We start from the raw sequence: 21,341 nt of genomic DNA, 5'->3' as shown, positions 1-21,341 counted from the left end.
TCGTTATCACACACTGGGCAATTGGACAATTGGACATGGACATGCACGCACGCCTCGCGAGAATCTTAATGCGGGCCTCGGGCTACATGTAAATTGTACAGTTGTACAATATAATGTAAATTGGAAGAAGAGACTGGGATTATCTGCTGCTCTCTACAGTATAACAGATAAATCGCAGGCTTCCGACCGAATGGAATCAACCGAGTGTCAAAAATGTAATGTGTTTTCTGGAAAACGGACGGCACAAGATATCGCCTACCATCAAATATCGGTGGGATTCGATCCGGGGGAGTGAATTGGCCGTATATATGCCGGAGCCGGACTGGATATCCAGCCAGATCATTGAAAGTATATAGGTAGCTGCTAACATACATGCCCCGATATTAGTAAAGTGGCGCAGTTTTATATACAGTGCAGCCTTGTGTGAACGAACTAAATCATATAGTTCTAGCCATAGCAACCACATTATAGGTTTATTGAAAACACATTGTAGTAATGATATAGTCTTAACGTTCACATATTATTTCATAAAATGCGGTGTGATTATTCGGCGGCTTCGAATTCGAATTTCAATGTCCAGTCCTTGGTTCGCTCCGCATACAATTCGTCAAAAGCCTTATTTTGATTGATGGTAAAGTGATTTTTCCAATCGCCAACCTCACCTTTCCGCATGAATTTCGAAACGTTGAATTTGAAAACCCCAGCATCGGCAGCGTCCGAATAATTTGTAGACTTGTTTTTGCTCATGCTGCTGAAAGAACAGTGTTGCGTGATCGCGTCAATTTGGTCCTCTGAAAGCTCTTCCTCGAGGAATCTTGCTATTTTTGTCACCTCTCCCTTCAAGTCCTTCTTCAGAGCTTCAAATGTTACGAAGTACACGTTGTCTTTATGTTGTTGATATAGCTGAAAAAACGTCGAAACCTGATACTTGGGGTGATTTTTTTACAGGTCAAAATAAGTCAAAATTTTGTCAAAATTGTAGCGTTAGGTCTGAAATTGTCAAAATTGTTTACAAAGTCAAAAAAAAATTCACTCCTGCATTTCGTTTGTATCGTAGATTTTGCAGTGTTCGTGAATTTTTTTGATATTTTACAGCTTGTCGCCGATTTTATAGGCCTACCATCGTAGACGGCTCACAGTGAATCATAAACGGTCAAATGAAACAAATAGGTTGACATGGTGTTATGGTCAACGTACCGCAATATCCCAACTGAAGCAAGACTGTTTGGGCATTGCATGTTTCTTATATCAAGAAGCGCATGATGAAAAATTGTGATGTAGACAACATTGTCAAAAACAAGCAACATGGTGCGTCACCAGCAGTGAACGCACAACTTGAGTGTTGTCAGCCAACAACTGCTGCTCTTGAACGTTCTTTCTCCATTCTTGGCAAGCTACTTAGCAAGGACAGAGACTTTCTACCGAGAATGTGGGAAAGTATCTTTCGTTGTACTACAACAAATTTTGAATATTAGCCTACTACTATAAAACGTGCTGTACCTACTGGAATTCTTCATAGGGCCAGATTTCGTTAAAACAAAGTTTTTGCATGGAAAAATTTGTCAGTTTTCAAGTCAAAAACGTTTCGTCGGGCTAAACTACTTCGTAAGGACAGGCAGTTCCAACCAGAACTGAAGATAAGTAGTGCAATTTTAACATTACGTGCGAAAACACCTAATTTACATACGTGAGGTCAAAATAAAGTTTTTTTAGGTCAAATAATGTCAAAAATTTGATCTTTTAGGTCAAAATCTTCAGTTTTTCGGTAAAAAAATCGCCCTATAATGATAATTCTAAAGAAAGGACACAGCATATATTGAGCGTGTGTCATTTCCGGGCAAGTAAGTGGCGGAGATGCATATCCAAATAATTTGAGAGCTCTCTCTCGCTGTTGACTAGGAATGTCTGCGAGTTATTACTTTAAGACAGGCTTGTAACCAAGTCACTAGGCTCCGAGTCACAAGTCAATCTCACCTTTATAGTTTTGACTCGAGTCAAGTCGAGTTATTTTCAATTCAACACCAAGTCAAGTCCGAGTCCAAGTCAACGATCAGAGGGTCAAGTCCGTGTCCAAGTCATTGTGTTGACTGCTCAGTTTCCAGTTAAAGTCTTAATAAACCCACTTTTTATAACTGTTTGGTGATATCGAATGGTTCGCATTTATAATATATTAATTTACCTCAGTTTTAGCAGTTTCTGGTCGTATATTCAAGTACCAGTACCAATAAACGAAATCTCAATAGTGTATATGGTTACTTTACTATTCTTCGAAATTACAATGAAATGTCGGTCTTGGCCGTCTGAGTCTCGAGTCATATGACTTGTTTCGAGTCATGCGCAATGACTCGAGTCCATGTCGAGTCAATACCCAGATTGACTCGAGTCGAGTCATTTCCGTATTTTGAGAAAATGACTCGAGTCAAGTCGAGTCATCAGAAAATCATGACTCGAGTCAGACCCGAGTCGAGTCATGACTCGAGTCATTACAACCCTGCTTTAAGACTGTACTCAACGTGCTCTAAATCAGTTGGTTTTTGATTGCCATTATAGTAGTCTTTTCATTTCATCACAGCATCAATAGTTAGATATCTGTAGACCGCTTTTCGTTTCGGAAAAGTTATATGTGATTGCTTTGGAGAGTTTAAACAAACTTCGTCAAATAACGGCCGTGACATTAGGCGACACTTGGCAGCATAATAGAGGCTATCGTAAACAGCAAAGTTGCATTTCTTTCAAAGGAAACCGAACAACCACAATTCACAATCAAGTTCAAAAACGTCAGATTATAATTTCATGCGATCAAGACACACACAATGCGATACACAAGACACAATGCGATGTAAGGAACATACGGATAATGCCGAAACGACCAATTTCGGTCTCTTAATCAGGCATCCACCTCGGCCAAGTGCCTTTTTAGACGTTCTTTTACAGGACTAGGCGAGCTTCGCCTAGTAGAAACTTCAAATCGCCACGTATAAACAATTAAACAAGCCATTTGTGGCACAGAACTTCAGAATAACGCGAAACAATAGCAAAGAAATTAACAATATGAAGTTATTGTTTCGCGATATAAACAATTAAACATCTAGTATAAAAAGGCAGCATTAAATAAATATTCCAATATTACATTGCTGCATACATTTGTCGTAATTAAATTCGGGGTTAATTTTGACAGTGGAAGTTTTCCGGTCCGCAACATCTGTTTCGAAGTTTTACCGGTCCGCGAGGTACGCGGGGTAGTACATAATTCAAGTTTGCCTATCATATTCCATGTACCCAGAGCAATTTATGCTCGCGATTTGAACATAATTGCCATTTACCAACCTGCCAATACCCGTGAACATGGTCGAACCACGAGCCCAGCTGAACACTTCCTTCGCAGAAGTCAACTAAGAATTGATCCCAGGGGCCCGGATTCGGAAACATCATATTCATCAGCTGAAAATGGTACAGCGAAACACAATTATCCTTTGGATTTCGGGCGACACAGATCATCTTCCCCTTAGGCGCCCTTTGCAGCTCATTTGGTAAGAACTCGATGGGCATATGAGTCTTCACAAATCTAAATACAATTCGATCAATTTCTTGGTACATGGTACCCATGTCTTGAATTATGTATCGGCATTTGTTATGTATATTATATAGCCTGCGAGGAACTCACATTACGTTCACAAATATAAAAAGGACCAATTCATGTGGTGACTGCAACAGTATAATACCTTCGCTTATCGTTTGGCCAGTTTTCCAAGCCCTGAAGTCCGATTCCCGCCCCTGAAAATTGCGGCAGGTCCACAAATCCAAACCTATCCACCAATCGAGTGTTTTTTGCTTCCTTGGTGTTCGCGTTATTGCATACCAACCACACAATTTCTTGCATCCACGTAGTACCTGAATTAAATGTATACGGACATGTGTATGGTCAAAATGAATGGCCATGATTTATTTCAGGGCGTTGTCTTACAATTACATAATCTATCTTGATCTATGTAGTGTAGTGTAGATATCGTAACGTTCGTTTGTTCTGTTGTACGTACAACCATGTTGGCCTGATATTTGGTAAATCAATTAACCATGCATAAACGTTTGTGTGATTCACTCAGGTCCCTTCAATACCTTGTGATTTATGGCATTTCATAAATGAGAGTACTAACCTAGTGTAAATGACCACCCTAGTACAAGCGTCAACCGGAATCGCCACTTATCTGCGTAGGCAGTTTCTGACGAAAGCTATGTGAGCCAAAGCGGGCAGTGGTATAAAAGTCAGCGTCAAAGTACTCAGTCACTAACGCTATGAACCTGGGTTGAATGACCATAAGATCGCGAACCGGCATGCGGCATTAAATAACATTCAACTAATACGGTTGAGCATGTCAGTACAAAGCTGTGCTCTTCACCAGGGGACAACTGGCATAGTTACCACAACGAAATACAAATACAACGACAATATTGTAATCATCACTCTCATTCTATTTTGAACAATAAACTGCGCACGATACCTTACAACACTTTTCGGCGACCAAAGAACCGATATCGATGTTAGCTAGACAGGGTAATTGCTGGAAAACTATATCCTCGTAAGGCGTGATCTTGTGGGGATGTCTCAAGTCGTTTTCTTAGAGTCTGGGCCTTTTCACGTCAAGGCAATATGCCTATAGCCCCTTCATTTTCAGCTAATTCTTCCTCCACGTATTGCTATTACTGGGGCGATTTTGTTTACCTAAAAAACTGAAGATTTTGACCTAAAAAATCAAGATTGGAGAATTGGAGAAATGGAGAAAGAGCGTTCAACAGCAGCAGCTGTTGGCTGACAACACTGACGTTGTGCGTACACTGCTGACGACACGCAGTGTTGCTTCATTCTGACAATAATGCAGTGGCGGCTCGTGACAATATCGGGTGGTGGGGCAAGGGCTGCAAGCGACTTTTTATCAAGATGACGTCACAATGGAGTTTTCCAACGTAAACAAGTAACTTATTGGTACGAACTACGGTAACACTATATAGGATGTAGGATCCTACATCCTCTATAGTAACACGAACTTCCCGACAACAGTGATGTAACGTATGTGCCGCGAGAGGTCTGCCGGTGAGCTGTGACTTGAAGTGTGGTAACTGCGTAAACGGCGTACGGAACAAAGATTTCACACGGCTCATGTTCGCACTATACCTGACTTGACTAATTCAGAGATGCCACTGGGATATTTCGGAAAAACCCAGATGTGGAGGCGAAATAAACCCAGAAAAACCCAGATCCTATATTTCACGCAAAAGTTACGAGATAGCTGTGAAAGTGGAGCCTGATAGCCGTCGAATACACTCATACAGTCGTTGAAGCCATAAATATTGAATTTACAACCGTTCATAATACACATTTTGCTTGGTTAACACTGCGAATCGCACAAAAACATGTTCTTTTCGTCTCGACACATCGCAATGATTCAATTGTGGCGCAGCGTGAATAGTTAATAGTGTACCGGTACTAATTATATCATCGCGCTGCGAAAGTTCAATGCAATGCCATCCATTGCCTATTTGTAAGGATGATTTCATATATTTTCAGATTGAAAGTAGCTTTCCAATGATTAATCCTACGACAATCACTTTTATTTGGAATAATCACAGACCAATGTATAGTGGAAATAAATAACTGCCAAATCATGAAATTCAGGGTTAGGATAAGGGACTTAGGGTTAGGGTTCGAATGTGCTGATAACCAATGCCTCCGATTAACTTGCTAGGGGTGTCCAACTAACTCTCTCTCTCTCTCTCTCTCTCTCTCTCGCTCTGAGTGTCCCTGTTGGAACTATAAATATTATTCTCAGATAACAATAGGATTATATTAGTCGGATCATCACCTGGTCTGTTCATGAGCTTGTGCATATACCATAGGCTACATTTACATGATATTTATCGCTACATGCCGAATTGTTCACCAAGTTCACCAAGTGCCGAGTTCGCTACTGGCTATCGTCCTATATCAGTGGTTCCCGAACGGTGGGGAATTCCCCACTGGTGGGAAATTTCGGGATTTCTGGTGGGGAATAGACTCACTTTTGCAAAAATCTTTACAGTAACATTATCCTGTATTAAATTTCGTGTTGAAATATCGATCGTATCGCGAATATTTCTTCGCTCATTTGCAATTCAGCGATTCATAATATCAGTGCATCCAATTAGCGAGAATCGCCTGGATAGCGACACGTCATCTCCAGCAAATGTTATTATTCATTTGCCTACCATCATCGGTCACGAAACATATTGATAGAAAATTTCTGCTTCGTTGTAATAAGAGCTCATATTGCTGAACATGTATTCAAGGGAGATCATGGACTGGCTAATTGATAGCACATTTGGACTCGTTACAAATAAATTACATACTTATGATATTTCAAGTTTTTTTAGTACTGTGCAAAAGTGTAGTTTACGGCGGCTTATATATATATATCGCACGCATGAGTTCGTCAACATCAGGAAGTTTACGTATGTAAATTGGTGCTACCCCGCGCATTTGGAAGATTTTCAAACCCCTCCTATTTTTCTGCTGGCTGCGCGTCGGGGTATAGATACATATTTACGGGGTTGCGTTTACGGTTACCAATTCACTGCTGTGTTAATTTTATTGTGTGCTGATCAATTGCAGGGATCTTAACAATCACCAATAGCACGTACTATTTACTAAGCAAAGTCTTGCAAAATGTTATTGAAGGTAGCATCAGGGTGGATATGGATATAAAGATTTTAGGTGGGGAACGAAGGCTCGGAATAATTCGGAAGTGGGGAATTATCATAAAAAGGTTGGGAACCACTGTCCTATATGAAGATGACTTTCTGCGATCTGGAAGTTTCCATTCAATGAAGCTCCATCGCATCAAGCCGAAGACTCTCATTTTAGTAGTGAAATAGATTCTCAACACTCTGTCGTTACAATAACAGCAAAATCCATCGACAATTGCGAACTGAAGTGCGTGCATTAAACGATATTGCGATCATACTAATCTAATATTTGATTTTCGAGCGTAAAACTGACCTGGCGTACTGGATGTTGAAAAAAACCCAGATTTTAGGGATAAAAACCCATAAACCCAGGTGATGCTCAAAAAACCCAGATCTGGGTGGAAAAACCCAGGAGTGGCATCTCTGGACTAATTATCTGCAGAAATGGAAATGACTATAACTCGAGAGATTGCGTAAGCCTAGCTGGAAAGGTCAACGAGTTCGGACACATACGCAATTGTTATCTCATAGATTGGACAATGTCATATTGAATCCAAAACATAATTCTGAAGAACTACGGATAGCAGCCTCGGAAATTCGGTCACGATACAGCATAGGAGATATTTTGGCCTTGATGCTGGAGACTGTCACACGACACATACGGCTTACGGTCTATATGTCTGCTGCAAAATCGCCTTTGGAAAATATATTACCGAATAAATACGTGGATGAAAGCCGAAAACTTGGTACACTGTTACATGAAATCAACGAGAAGTAGCCTCATGACCGTTTTCGGTATGGTACACTGTCAAAATTAATACAAACAGACCAACACCGAATTTTGCGTAAAATTTACTGAGGAATAGGCTTATCATTGATCAAGCGATCAGCTGTTAGCCGCCATCGAAAACGAAACAGCTATCGCGCTTGACAGGGGTTGTAATTGTAAGCAAATGACCTGAAGGCCACAATTTCACGGTCAAAATTGACATTGGAGAATATAAAATAAAAGTAAATATTTGAATGCAAACCGAGGATGTTAGTAAACTGTTTCATGATATCATCATCTCATCACTTATCTCAGTATGAAACACAGTTAGCGTTAACACAGATACGCCGACTTTTGCGTGAAATCCGCAATGCGTTAGGTAGGCTAAGTGTCAGATCAGCGCACATCTTTAACATACTCGACCTTGATAACCAAATTGCTGCCCTAATCATTGAGTGCCAACCTTGAGACTTGGCACAGCGTTCGATACTAAAATCAAGACATACCATGCAAAAGCTCATGACGGATCTAGGTAAGGAGCATCGTTAAAATCAATAGAGACCAATACCGGCTTTGCGTAAAATATGTTTGCGATAAATGACGAGTCAGCTCTCACTCGACTTAGGAAACGAAATTACCACTAACACAGTACAGTGACAAACTTGAAACTTGGTACCGCGTTGAATACTAACATTAAGACTTACCGTACCAAATGTCATGACCGATCTCGGTATGGAACATCGTCAAAATCAATGGATACCAATACCGGCTTTTGAGTAAAATCTGTTTGCGATACATGACGAATCAGCACACACTCAACTTCGGAAACGGAATTACTACCCTAAACTTTAAGTAGAAACCCTGAAACTTGGGACAATGTTAAATACCACCATCACGACATGACATACCAAGTTTCAAGAATTATCATGGTGTGAAACACCGTCAAAATCGACCTATACCAGCAAAGGTCGACTAAACGCATATGACGGTAACCGAGTTCAGATGTAGATACGATTGTTACATCCCACCTTAAGGGCGAGCAGGCTATGTTGCCCCGGTTGCTCGGTCATTTTATGAATAGGAGAGAGTAAATCACTGTTTCTTTATTGTGCGCAGCTTTGAGAGAATAGACAGTGAAAGCTTGTTATGAGCGCTACCGGGGCATGCCCCGGCTAGGCATTTGCAAAGCGAAAACACGAAGAGAATTCGATTTTCGCAGAGACTTCGCTATATATATGGGCATTTACAAGCGAAAGGACAAGAAGAATACGATTTTTGCTGTGATTTCGGTATATATAGATTGCTGTGCGTCTATAAATGGTAAAGAACTGTTATTGAACAGAATTTTAGGTGGGGCAATGCCCCAGTTGCCCTATAGGACGAGCCGCCACTGCAATAATGTCTACATCACAATTTTAGATCATGCGCTTCTTGATGTGAGAACCATGCAATGCCCACGCAGTCTTGTTTCAGTTCAATGTCAACCTATTTGTTTCATTTGAATGTTTATGATTCACAATGGGCTGACAATCGGCCGTCTACAACGGTAGGACTATAAAGTAGCCTATAAGCTGTAAACTGTCAAATGATAAGTTTCACCGACAGTGCAAAATCCACGATACAAGCGAAATGCACGTTGCAAAAAATTTTGACTTTGTAAACAATTTTGATATTTTTTGACCTAACGCTACAATTTTGACAAAATGTTGGCTTTTTTTACATGTCAAAAAAAATTGTCCTAGCTATTACCACTGCCGAAGCTGCTTGAGCTAGTGAGGGAAAGTGATGTTGAGCACAGGAGAAGAGCTTATTTTGAACAAAAACATCAATATTTTTAAACTGACATCAATTATCGGATTTCAAAATGTTTTATTCAGCGTTCTTCTAAAATCTCCAATCAGGTCCCGGCCGCGTGTTGGTGGACTAGTATAGATGATATAAAATGAACTTGTCAATGTGTTGCTCAGACAAACTTTATTTTTGCTTACCTACGATTGAAACACCAATTAGTTGGTATACACTTGATCTTACCACCAAAAAATATTTCACTATATATTGTAATCAAATGTAGATAATGATCTACCATCACAATTAATTATCAAATCTGTCGGATATTATACAAATAAAACAACATCGACTGACACCGTGTAATGAAATCGATAATTACCTGATCCGACATAGTCGTGCGAAGAGCTGTACAAGAGACTGCTATTTCTGTAGATAGGTTTACGAAATCGTAAGTAAGAGAACGTTCACCTGCTTTGGAATATGTCGCTACAATGACGTCATCCGACCGGATTTTGAGCTTGAGTATTTCCTCCGGAGTTTCCTTCATCGAATGGGGCAATAAAATCTGGGATCCGTTCGAGACTTTTACGTTGCACAAGTCTGCTCGCTCCAGGACACGCTGTAAGCCAGTCCTAGTCAGGATTTCTGCCGCTGTAGAGTGTGAAGTTGTTATTCTCCCGTTCCATATCACGATTAGTTACGAAAGGAATGATTCTGACAAAATTATGACTTTTTTGACATGTCAAAAAGAGATCGCCCTACTTATCACATGACTACTATCCAGTTTCCAGTTTCCGAATGGTAAAAATCAAGAAGTTTTGCCAAATAATGTTCAAGTAAAAATGGAAATAGTCTAAGAACATAACCACTCGAGTAACAATACTAGTATGCAAAACCTAATTGAGTACTCCAAAAAAGCAGAATCAATTTGCTACTGACCACCTTTATTTATCATGTTGGACCAATGCGCCGACCAAAGGTCAATGTGCTAGCAAGAGATACAGCGGATGTGAATGCAACGATGTAATCCTATCACACCTACTGAAGCACACTCGATCCACCGGTCGCATTCTCGACATCCATATCCCGCAAGCAGTCGCTGCGGCCACTGCAGCAGCAGTAATGCTTGCTCCAATTACGAAAATCATTTCTCGGAGGCTCCACGTTCAGATTTGGATGCTATGGTATATAAATACCGATATTTACAACGCAATCTAATGCATGAGAATCGATATGAAATAGTATTGCATCGCTCCGCACACTACACCGCAGCGACATAACTAGACTAGATTATCTTCGCACTGTCATTGAGTCCTATTGCCATCGGCGATATCTCACGTGTCGGTCTCGGTACGCGGCAGATTAGGCTACATATTATGCATCGATTTCCACGTGATCGAAAGAAGAATATGGCATGCCAACGATTCATAAAAACAGAATGAGCTATTCGCAGGACTTCGGTCACGCCATTGATTGCGTATGGCATCGATTTTCCCATAATTTACAAGCTACTGAGTTCTGATCTGCAACTGCAACCGCAACGGGTCGTTCGGCATCCTCCTATCTGATCATTACATCGCATTATGTCTTATCGCAGTGGTTCTTAACCTTTTTTCTTCCAGCGTCCCCTTTCAAAAAATATCGTGCTCCAGCGCCCCCCCAACTTCATATTGTAAGGAATGTAATAAAGACAATAAGTAAGAGGGAGGGCCGTAACAGCACTTCGTCAACCCCCCTAAAACGATTGCCTTGCGCACCCATAGCGTGATAAACTGAACCTGTGAGAGCTTCGCCCCCACGAACCCCATATCGTGATTTTGATGGTCAGCAAAGTTTGTGTGGCCTGGTCGCCCTAGTTACCAATATTTTCTATAGTGCGTGAATGAATAGGTGGTAATTACATATATAAGTCGCTATAAACTTTTTATCTTCTCAGACAACGTAATCAGATTTACCAGTAGCACTGAGTGAGCTGTTGTATAGGAAAATAAAGGGCACGTAACTAATGATTAAACATATTCGGGCGTGCCTGCAGGTACAATTATTTGTTATCAGGGCCGTAACAGCACTTCGTCAGCCCCCCTCCAAACAAAAAACGTTGGTCCAGGGCCCCCTATCGGGTGATAAACCAAACTTCCGAGGGACTTCACTCCCAGACCATTAGGCTGTCCGCTATTTGCTGATAGCCTATTAGGTATCTACATTGGGTGTCCATTTACTGAGGCAGCTATTCTCGCCTAGTCGCGCGAAGCGCGAAAAATTTCACTAATTAATGATTAAATTGGTCAATATCATCGGGAATTGCATGTGAATTGAGATCAATTTTTATCCCCTCTCTGCTCACGTGAACACAATTACCGGTAGAGCTGAGTGAGGTGCAACGTTTCCTCTAAGCTGCGCACGTGCGCAGTGCTGACACGGTCTCTGCGCGCAGAAAATCTGCGTTGCAACAAATCCGAAGTTATTACCTTTTTTTAGTCGTTACGGACTGTTGTCCAAGGGTCAGCGCAGTGAGTTGTTGAGTGTGCGCAGACTCATCAAAACTTAAAGCGAACATTGTGAGGTTTCTTGGACACTGTAGGGCCCGTTACTAATAATTAAACATATTCGGGCGGCCGAACCCGTTGGTATGACTTCGTTGCGTGATGTTATTTCGTGACCCCCTGCCTGCAATATCAAAAAATATAGAATCGCTCAACGGGGATATCGCCCAACAGGAATATCCCTGTCGCCCAATCGTACTAAACTAAAAGACGCACACGATTTCAGATTGGTATTTCTTCACTGACATATAATTTCTCCTTGCCAGATGGAATTCGTCTTCTTGGGTTCACATTGCCAAGACAGGAACATTCGGTGTCAGTCATTTAGGCGCCCATGGACAAACCTATATGCATTTTGAAGGCTATATGTAACGAAGTTTTCGGTGTTAATTTGCTCTGAATACTCATTAAGGATATGTCCTATCACCACATCATCTACTGCGAAGCCATTTTCTCCAGCGCCCCCCATACCGCCCCCCTGAGCCCAGCGCCCCCCATATCGCCCCCTGAGCGCTTCCTCCCCCTTCAAAATCGCCAGCGCCCCCTGGGGGGCGCTGGGGGCAAGGTTAAGAACCACCATCGCATCGCACATTGTGTTGGCTTGTTCAGAAATAAAAATATAATCTGACGATTATCTTATCTATCTTCGGCACTTATAGTAAAGTTCTTATTTTCAATCTTACTTCACGGTTAGAATGTATCAAAATTGTGGCCAAAGTAATTTAAGTATTGGCCATGTTACACGCGTCTCGTACACAAGTCGTGCCACGGCACTTGACGCTGACATCTAGTTACAAAATTCGTACCGTTGCGGTTGCACTAGTAGCAGTGTCTGTAACCACCAGTAATTATGACGCTAGACGTTCAATGTAACATATAGGCAGTAACTAAAGTAATGGTCCAGTAGTTCCCATGACTCATGTCGCAATTCTGATATCCGTTCTGATTCCGCTAATTCTGCAGCTTGTGCCGAAATCTCGAGTGATCGTACGACTCTGGTGTTGTCATACTGTAAATGCCATTATAATGTGATTCCATCACCTCGAAATCTAGTTATGCTGCAGAAAAATTGACCCTACCTTGGTACCTATAGCTAAATACTCACTGGTTTAATCGCACGGAAGAAAACCTCACGATCGTTCCGAGTAGGCTATCACTAAATTCAACTAGCATTACTGTACTACATGCACAAGCACAGTTACACACATACACTGTGGTACATGTAGATTGCACAATGCACATTACGTCGTCATCACGGATAACAACAGAGCGTTCAACATACAAACGATTTATGCGGCATGCCTACTCGATCGATACGAACATATCCGTCCGGTTAAACTGCAAAACATGAGCTGGTACCTGGACACTAGGCGAATTTGGTACGGGTACCTTGATATCAGTGTTAGATGCTAAAGCGGGCATGGATACTATTCATGGACTGGATATCCAATTCGGAACCGCGTTCATATACTTTACTTATACGGCCGGAGTATATTAAGGAATAGTGTACATGATTTAGTTATTTCGTCGCTCAAGTGATTTGTCACTCAAACGATCAAAATGGTTCTTTTAATGCTTAAATCAACAAAATCACACTCAACTGATTTCGCTGTGAGTTGATATACATTCGAGCATGCCACCAACAAAATATTTCCCTATATAGCTAGCTAATGTATAATTTACCGTCACAATTAATTCTCTAATTTACCGTACAGGATAAAAATAATAATCGATCGACTTAGCATATAATGAAATATATATATCGATCAGTTATCAATCATGTTCATTAAACAATAACGAGATCGTCCGAGTCAAATACGATGAGATGTAGCAAACACTGTTTACAGATAAGTTTACTTAAGCGTAAGCAGAAGAAAGTCACATCTGCTTTAGAATATGTACCTATGATCAAGTCATCCGACCAAATTTTGAACTTATGTTTCTTTCAACAAATAAAGCAATAAAATCTGAGATCCGTCTGAGACTCTGACGTTGCACAAGTCTTTTCGATCCAAGAAAACGCCGTAATCCAATCATAGACAGTATTTCTGCCGCTGCAAAATGCAAAGTTGTTGTGATTTGGTGCATTTCCCTGATTTTAAGAACTTCCTAATTGCTGAGTAACGAGAAATACGTCCTATTTCACTGGACAACAAACAAATTTCATCAAGGTAGGTAAGAACGATTTTAGGGTAAATCGGGTACGCTGAGCTCGAAAATGGTATTGGTTTCTGCAGATTGGTCCTATTTTCCGAGATATCACCTAATTTGGATATTTTTATTTTAGTTTATTTATTTTGTTCAAACTCGGTTACATTTTATCCTAACAGCCTATATTAACTGTGTTAGTAGGCCCGTCTGTACTGAAACCACGAGAATGTGTGAAATTAGAACACAACGAACGAAACCGTGCTGCATAAATCTATTTTTCCACATATCGAACACAAAAATACTCTATTTATTCGTATTTTCTTATGATTCTCCTAATATATTGTAATTTGTGACAATAAGCTCCCTATACCGATCAATTTGCTTGAAGTGAACAACAAATAGCACTAATTCGGTAAACAAACCAAGTATGCCTGAACCTACAAAAATACGACAATTTGTAAACACAGACGAAATAAACAAGCTAGCAATATTTTTGTTCACCAATGAGTATTACAATCTTCTCGTATAAATAAATCAATATCGAATGTGGATTAGTAAAGTTTCTAGATGCAACTCCTGTTATTAACTCAAATTAGCTTGAAGTCATCTGTAGGTAAGTTCTCTTGTACAATTTTGATGTGGACATATTCGCAATAGGCAGGTGGCAGTAATCAGTCATAATGTGAGCATCCCAACTAAATTGATATTTCTCTTCCTTTTATTTGATTTATAGAAGAAACCTTCCACCTCGTTCCTCTCTCATATTTCCCGGGTTTTGGGGGAAGCGATGATACTGAACTTTCATGTTCATGCTTATCCTTGAGCCAAGAACGTTCGTGAACAACACATCCACGTTATGCCCATAGTTTCTTTTTTTGTCGTCCAACACAAGTCAAGTCCTTAGTTGTTTAGCTGATCTCGAGTAAAAGGCGTTGGTTTACTCTGTATTCGTAATAATGTTGCGGATTCGGTGTTAATGGATTTTCTACAGCATATAGGCCTACTACTGCCGGTACATCTTCCACTACATCCTATATCGTAGCATCATTCGAAATCAGATCTAGCAGGGACGTAAAGCTGCAGCTGGAATTTCAGGAGAGTGGGTAATTGGCTGTAAAGCAGAGTCAATGTTGAGGAAGTGCTATGACGTCTTGTTTTTATTACAACGTTACATCTCATTCATGTAAAAATATCAATCATCATGGTGGCTCTTCCGCTCGCACAAAACTACGGGGATTACAAATTGCATCATTTAGACTTTACCTTTCGATCCATAAGCGCGAAGTTGTAGATTATTGCTAGCGGGACGTTTACGGTTCCTTGCGTTTATCTTGATCTCTAAACGTCATACCAAAGTAGGCTACTCCTTGTAAGTGCACTTGGTGACATTTCACATATTGAATCGCTTCATGTTCAACATATTCTCGTAACATATGTAGCAAAACAAATCCAGGTCATTGCCACACTTTGTCTGTCTAGCGATCACTCAATTTTTAACGCACTTAATAAAACACCCATGAATTGAAATTTCTGAAAATGATAGCGTGGGACAGTATCTAATATTACAAAGCGCCGGAAAGCGTGTTAAATTTGAGCCCACTAATCATCGGCGATGAGATAGGTGTCATTTGACTCTCTCTGTGGCTTAAAAGAGGTAGGTGTCAATTGACGTAATCTGTCGGAAAAAATAGTCTCAAAATGATAATTTTCAGGATAAAACTAACTATTGCTTTATCAGTGCACTTCAACGCACATGTTAGTACTACATGGGAGATGATATAAACTAATCTAAGCCCATATTCACTTCCTCAAGCGCGAGTTAACCTATGTTTTACTCACAAACATACTACTTGTCATGACATATGTAGGAAGAGGCAATATCTCAAAAAATAGAGCCAATTCGGCAAACCTAATGCCATTTTCGGACTCAGCGCCCCTGATATACCCCTAAACCGATCTCTCATATCATGATTTTTGAAAAAATATTTTTTGTTGCCCTGTGTATCAGAGATGGTCAAAGTTACTACTTTGCTACTTGAGTACTAGTACAAGTAATGGCGGTAATTTCCACGTAATTACGAGTAGAAGACTTCAAAAACTTCAAACGGAAATAGTAAATGAAGACTACTCAAGTAAGTCGTTTTGAAAAGTAGATTTGGTCGAGGGGTCGCATGCTTTTAGCACTTAACCTGAGGGGGTGTGGTTACTGTCGAAACTACAAGCTGAATCTTCGATACTGAAGTAAAGTGACTAATGACGTCACGAATAAGTAAAATCTTCGAAAAGATACGCAGTTACCACGATACGGGGATTTGTGGCGAGATAGCGTAGTGGTATTATCCGAAGCTGAAACATCAATGGGTTGTGGGTTCGAGTCCGATCGAGATCGACTCCGGAATTCCAACCTTGTTATGTTCTTGGTCTTGTTTGAACAATAACTCATACGACGAGGTTGCAATATGAAATCAGTATATTATGAGCAAAATAACTTTAAGGCAGCCACACGATCCAGTGTACAGATAAACGAAAGAACAGTAGACAACAAAACACAGGGTTAAATACGAAGCACGACACACGAGGAAATAATGATTGGCGGTAATTACTAATCCTAGACAAATAAGAGACAAACGACACCAACGTCAAATGCACGAACTCCTCGCCATCTTATTCGCGTAAGTGAAGTCTTAAAAAAGTCTAGAAGTGGGCTGTGCTACAAGTCGGGAGTTACGAAACCAAAAATACCGGCCTGCTGTAAATGATCATTGCATGTAGTCGACAAACACCATAAATATAGGCTTACCATATTTTGGAAATCTAAAAAGAGGACACTTTTTCAGAAATTCGAGACTTGCAAAACCGGGGAAGAATTCTCAAAAATCGGTGAATTTTTCCCACTTTGTGATCGGTTGACTAAAAAAAAAAGTTATCTTTTTGCTCAGAGCTAAAATCACCGTTTTTTCGCTCCGAAATACCCGCCGGAGCGTCACTTCTGTGCTAATTTACGGCATATCACTCGCAATTTGCTCTAAATCTGACGTCAATTTTCGAAAAAGAGGACAAAATCTCAAAAAAGAGGACAAAAGGGCGTCCTCCGAGGACACTTTCAAAAAAGTCAAAAAAGAGGACAAATCCTCTTAAAAGAGGACGTATGGCAACCCTAATAAATATCAAAAACAATAACAACGATACGGGGCTATTTCGTGCGGTTATTATGACGATTGCTCTTATAAGAGTAATGCAAACTTATCACAAAAAAAAACGACTCCATACTTTTCAAGATCCGAGTTGTTTTGCCAAATAAAATCTGTTCTGCACTCCTATTTAAAATACAGCGTATTTTTCGCGAGTGAATAATGCTTTTTGGCAGAAATCGTTTTTGAGAGCTGACACAAAGGACCCGGAGGCTCCAGTTTGTCGAAAGGGTAAAAAATCTCACATGTTTGTGTTGAAGCTTTTGCCTTATGTCTTGGAAAAGAATGTCCAAAACGATCGAGGAGAGTAGGCACATCAGAGCTTTCTACTTCATGATACGTTGCTCCAACTTGTGTTTTTTTTCTTCTTCGATTTGCCATTTTCTGTCTCGCGAGTAAATAATAAGACCAAATAATCTCACGATACTGTGTGTTCTACTCATCAGCTCAATCTATCTTGAGAATTCATAACAGTTTAATAACGGTAAAGCAGCTTTTTAGACCACCACCGAAATCTAAGTTTTTGTGGCATCTCGAGACCCAAGCCTGACGCATGAAAGGAATTCATTTTTAATATTACAGTAGTATCCTACGATTTACGGACATGTATTAGGGATGGTGTGAACGCGAGGTTCATAGTTCGCGTTCTGTGAGTGAACCTCGGAAATTTAGAGGTTCACGTTCACAAACGAACCTTGGTAGGTTCTGCACTGTGAACCTTTTTCATATATTACAATTTTCACATCATTATAACATCTTTGGTTGAAATTTATTGCATTTCAACTGCGGACCACTCTATGCGTGGCGCTGGCAGCATAACAAAAATGGACACTAAACGAGCATACCCCTTGATAATCACAAAAATTTTACGTGCTTTTACAAAAGTTTGCTCGAAATATCCAGCTTTCCATTTGTGAATATTTAGTGGCTCTCTGCTGTGAACTTGACCCGCAATGACACAACATCAAGGGCGAAATACACTACATGCAGACTTGTACAAACTAAACATTTAGTTAGTTGACGGTCAACTAACTAACTAACAGGTTTTTGAGTAGTTCTAGTTCTAGTTGTAGTCACTGGCATAGCAGCATGCCGCCCCTGGCTCTTGCTTAAAATGCCGCCCCCGCCTAAGTAGACCGCAGCATATTTCGACATAGATTCGTGTTCAAGCAATCTTGTCAATAAAAATATTTACAAATAATATGCCCGGTCTCAGCATCACCGTCTCAACCTTCATAAGGCCAAAAATAATAAAGACAAAAAATAGCGAACGAATGTATTGTGCAAATAGAAAATCAATAGCCGCCTCATAGCAAAATCAGCGATAATATCGTCAAATTCAAGTTTTTGAACGTAGTCTCTTTCTATAGACAGAATGGATAGAGCTGATAGCCGATCATCATTCATGGTAGAACGTAAATAAGACTTAATCAGTTCGAGCTTTGAGAAGCTCCTCACACAGCTCGCAATTGAAACACCGATGGTCAGATAAAAGTTTCAGACACGAGCATAAATATCGTGTCAAATCAAGTAGCTTTGTATTAACTAACCACCGAAAAACATCAAACGCTGTTGCACTACGATAAAACGTGGTTTCACTGCTCCGCACCAGCCTCTTAACCCTTTTAAAATCTCAAGTTGAACAACTTCATATGATCATATCCTAATTTGTGTTCGTCCTAGACGCCTCATATTGGTTTGTACGAAAAGCTAGCAATCTTCTGATTTATATTATCCCTAATTCAAATGTATAAGGCATGACAATTTTCGCGGCTAACTCCAAAAAGTCCACCTCGTCGTCATAAGTGCTTCGAAAAGCGCTGGTGAACAAATTGTGACTTTCGCTTTGCAGCAGCGCGTGGAAATTCAAAAATCCAAACATATCATTTAAGCGGTGTATGCCGGTAAACCTATAGTTTCAGCTTCAATTTTAGGTTTGTCCAAAGCTTGAAACATGCATCGTCTAACTTCTTCAACAACACTGAGGCCAGCATTAGGGATGGTGTGAACGTGAGGTTCACGTTCGCGTTCTGTGTGTGAATCTCGGAAATTTAGAGGTTCACGTTCACAAACGAACCTTGGTAGGTTCTGCACTGTGAACCTTTTTCATATATTACAAGTTTCACTTCATGATGACATATTTGGTTGAAATTTATTGCATTTCAACTGCGGGCCACTCTATGCATCGCACTGGCAGCATAAAAAATCAACACTAAACGAGCATGCACCTTGACAATCTCAAAAATGTACCTGCTTTGTTACAACAGTTTGCTCGAAATATCTAGCTTTCCGTTAGTGAATATTTAGCGACACTCTGCTATGAGCTTGATCCGCAATCACACAACATCAAGAGCGAATTAACCTACATGTATTATAGGCAGTGAGCGAATGATGCTTATTCAACCAACCAATGAAATTGATACCGTTGTCTGATAGACGGGTCAATCTTGATTTCATATGTTTATTCTATCATAAAAACCAAATCCGTTCGATTGTGATGTTGGCTACAGCTGTATAACTTGTTAAAGGGGTAATATCGGTAGCTTTTTTTTTTTTTAGGGGTCTGGAGGGGCCACAGCCAACCTCCCCCCGTGGGGATAGTTGTGACTACAGCTGAGATATTCCACCCAGCTGTAGGCACTCCCCGATGGTAATAGGGTTGCTAAGTGTCGAAAGGACACGAAGAACCCATACTTCGGTTCGTCTTTTTTCTTCTTCTTAAGTTCTCTTCGGGTATAGGGTGCGACCAACAGGGGTTTTTGGGAAAAAAACGGAGGACCCGGCGAAAAAACCCTGCCCTGTTGGCTCCAAAGAGCTGGCACAAGCAGGCTTTGGCTGGGGGCGTCTGTGGAGGCTTGTCCCGCCGCTACCATACTTGTGCCTGGGATACTTGGCCAGTCAAGCTGAAGAGATCCCGTGTCGGAGCATGAAGGCCTGACGGCCATACTTCTCCTAGGTGTGAGAGTGCTTGGAGAGTCTGGTTCAATATTAAGGGTCAACACATCGCAAAGGCTCACGGCTCACAATACGATGCTTACCTTAATACAACCAAATACTCCAAAGGACCAAAAATATCGGTAGCTTATATTCCCTTCCAAGTCCTCGTCGAAATTGTTGGCAAATCGACGGAAGATAATGATTTTATGGGATAACTATGTCATTTGATTGTCCCAGTTGATACATTTGACGATGTTTAAAACGCCAATATGTACTTCGGTATTGTGGCATTATGTGGTCCGAGTCGTCGTTAGGTATCGTGTACATCAGTGGTTCCCAACGTGGGCGATATCGCCCCCCAGGGGTCGATTTGTCGGTCCAGGGGGGTGAAAATAGCCAAGGTAGCGATAGGGGGGCGATGACGCGTTGAAATGGCTATATTGACGTCCATGACCGTAACTGCCACACCCAAACCCCCAATTGGGATGGGGGGCTCGAGCTCGAAGGGGGCCCACAATTTTTTCGTGAATTTACATTAATTATAGAGTATTATTTTGGAAATTTAGGCAACTTTTTCAAAAAAAATTCGCGCTGCGCGCCATTTCGTGGTCGCATTTTTCTTGCTTATTGGATACCCTTCCTCCAAGAAATAATACGCATGAGTTATAGAAATGGGCATCTCGGCGTCAGCCATTATCACACCATGACGCACCAAGACATATGATGTTTCAGGCCATGTAACATGCGACTCCGAGAAGTGCGCCAGCAGGGATATCTAGACTAGATATCCCTGTGCGCCAGAACGAGAAAACCTTGGCGGAAAAGGACTGCCTTTCTGCTGACCGACTTCGATATATATACGATATACATATATATTTAATCGTCCATAGGCGCCTAAATGGCTGGCGCCAAATGTTCCTGTCCTGGCAATCAGAACCCCACAAAAAAATGCCATATCGCAGAGAAAAATTAATTGCCAGTGCAGAAATGCCAATTTGAAATCGTGTGCGTCTTTTAGTTTAGCTAAAGGAAATATCTACTTACCCACACCCAATGGCAACCTAACCAAGAGATCTATTGACTACTCCGGTTCTATCATCTGGAATGCATTACCACCACATATCCGTGAATTGCCTTATAATAGATTTAAAAAAGCCCTGCTTGACCACCTCTTGTCGTTACACTAACACTGTTGCCCTACCTCGCCCAGACATTGCTTCGTTGATCATTTGCTACCATTGTTTA

The 21,341-nt window shown here is 40.8% G+C and overlaps 2 protein-coding genes and 1 long non-coding RNA gene across 3 annotated transcripts in view; 1 reads left to right on the top strand and 2 right to left on the bottom strand.

The window, feature by feature from the left end:
* The window catches only part of LOC145448166 (chromaffin granule amine transporter-like), an 81,098-nt gene extending 60,882 nt beyond the window's left edge, over positions 1-20,216 (bottom strand). The window contains exon 1 of the mRNA XM_080326508.1: positions 20,198-20,216. The gene's annotated coding sequence lies outside the window, so the exon portion shown is untranslated. The remainder of the gene's footprint in view (positions 1-20,197) is intronic.
* The window catches only part of LOC145448180 (uncharacterized), a 453,937-nt gene that overhangs the window by 263,830 nt on the left and 168,766 nt on the right, over positions 1-21,341 (top strand). The gene's annotated exons all lie outside the window — the stretch shown is intronic.
* Positions 457-10,434, bottom strand: LOC145448176 (sulfotransferase 1B1-like). The gene is made up of 5 exons (XM_080326518.1): positions 10,313-10,434; positions 9,743-9,925; positions 3,723-3,891; positions 3,328-3,565; positions 457-903 (listed from the first exon to the last, which is right to left on the bottom strand). The coding sequence occupies exons 2-5, from the start codon at positions 9,819-9,821 to the stop codon at positions 544-546; spliced, it is 846 nt and encodes a 281-aa protein (XP_080182644.1). The 5' UTR covers positions 9,822-9,925; positions 10,313-10,434; the 3' UTR covers positions 457-543.

The sequence above is a fragment of the Botryllus schlosseri genome, chromosome 10 (genome assembly GCF_051294905.1).
Source record: "Botryllus schlosseri isolate E-star chromosome 10, Bs_hap1, whole genome shotgun sequence".
NCBI classification, from domain to species: Eukaryota; Metazoa; Chordata; class Ascidiacea; order Stolidobranchia; family Styelidae; genus Botryllus; species Botryllus schlosseri.
The sequence above is the reverse complement of the archived record's forward strand: the minus strand, read 5'-3'. Positions and strand labels throughout refer to the sequence as shown.

Coding starts and splice junctions, on each gene's coding strand:
- LOC145448176 (XM_080326518.1), bottom strand. CDS start 9,821: ATGAAGGAAACTCCGGAGGAAATACTCAAGCTCAAAATCCGGTCGGAT. Junction 3,566..3,722: donor TGGCCAAACGATAAGCGAAG/GTATTATACTGT, acceptor AATTGTATTTAG/ATTTGTGAAGACTCATATGC. Junction 904..3,327: donor ATGTTCACGGGTATTGGCAG/GTTGGTAAATGG, acceptor ACGTTTTTTCAG/CTATATCAACAACATAAAGA.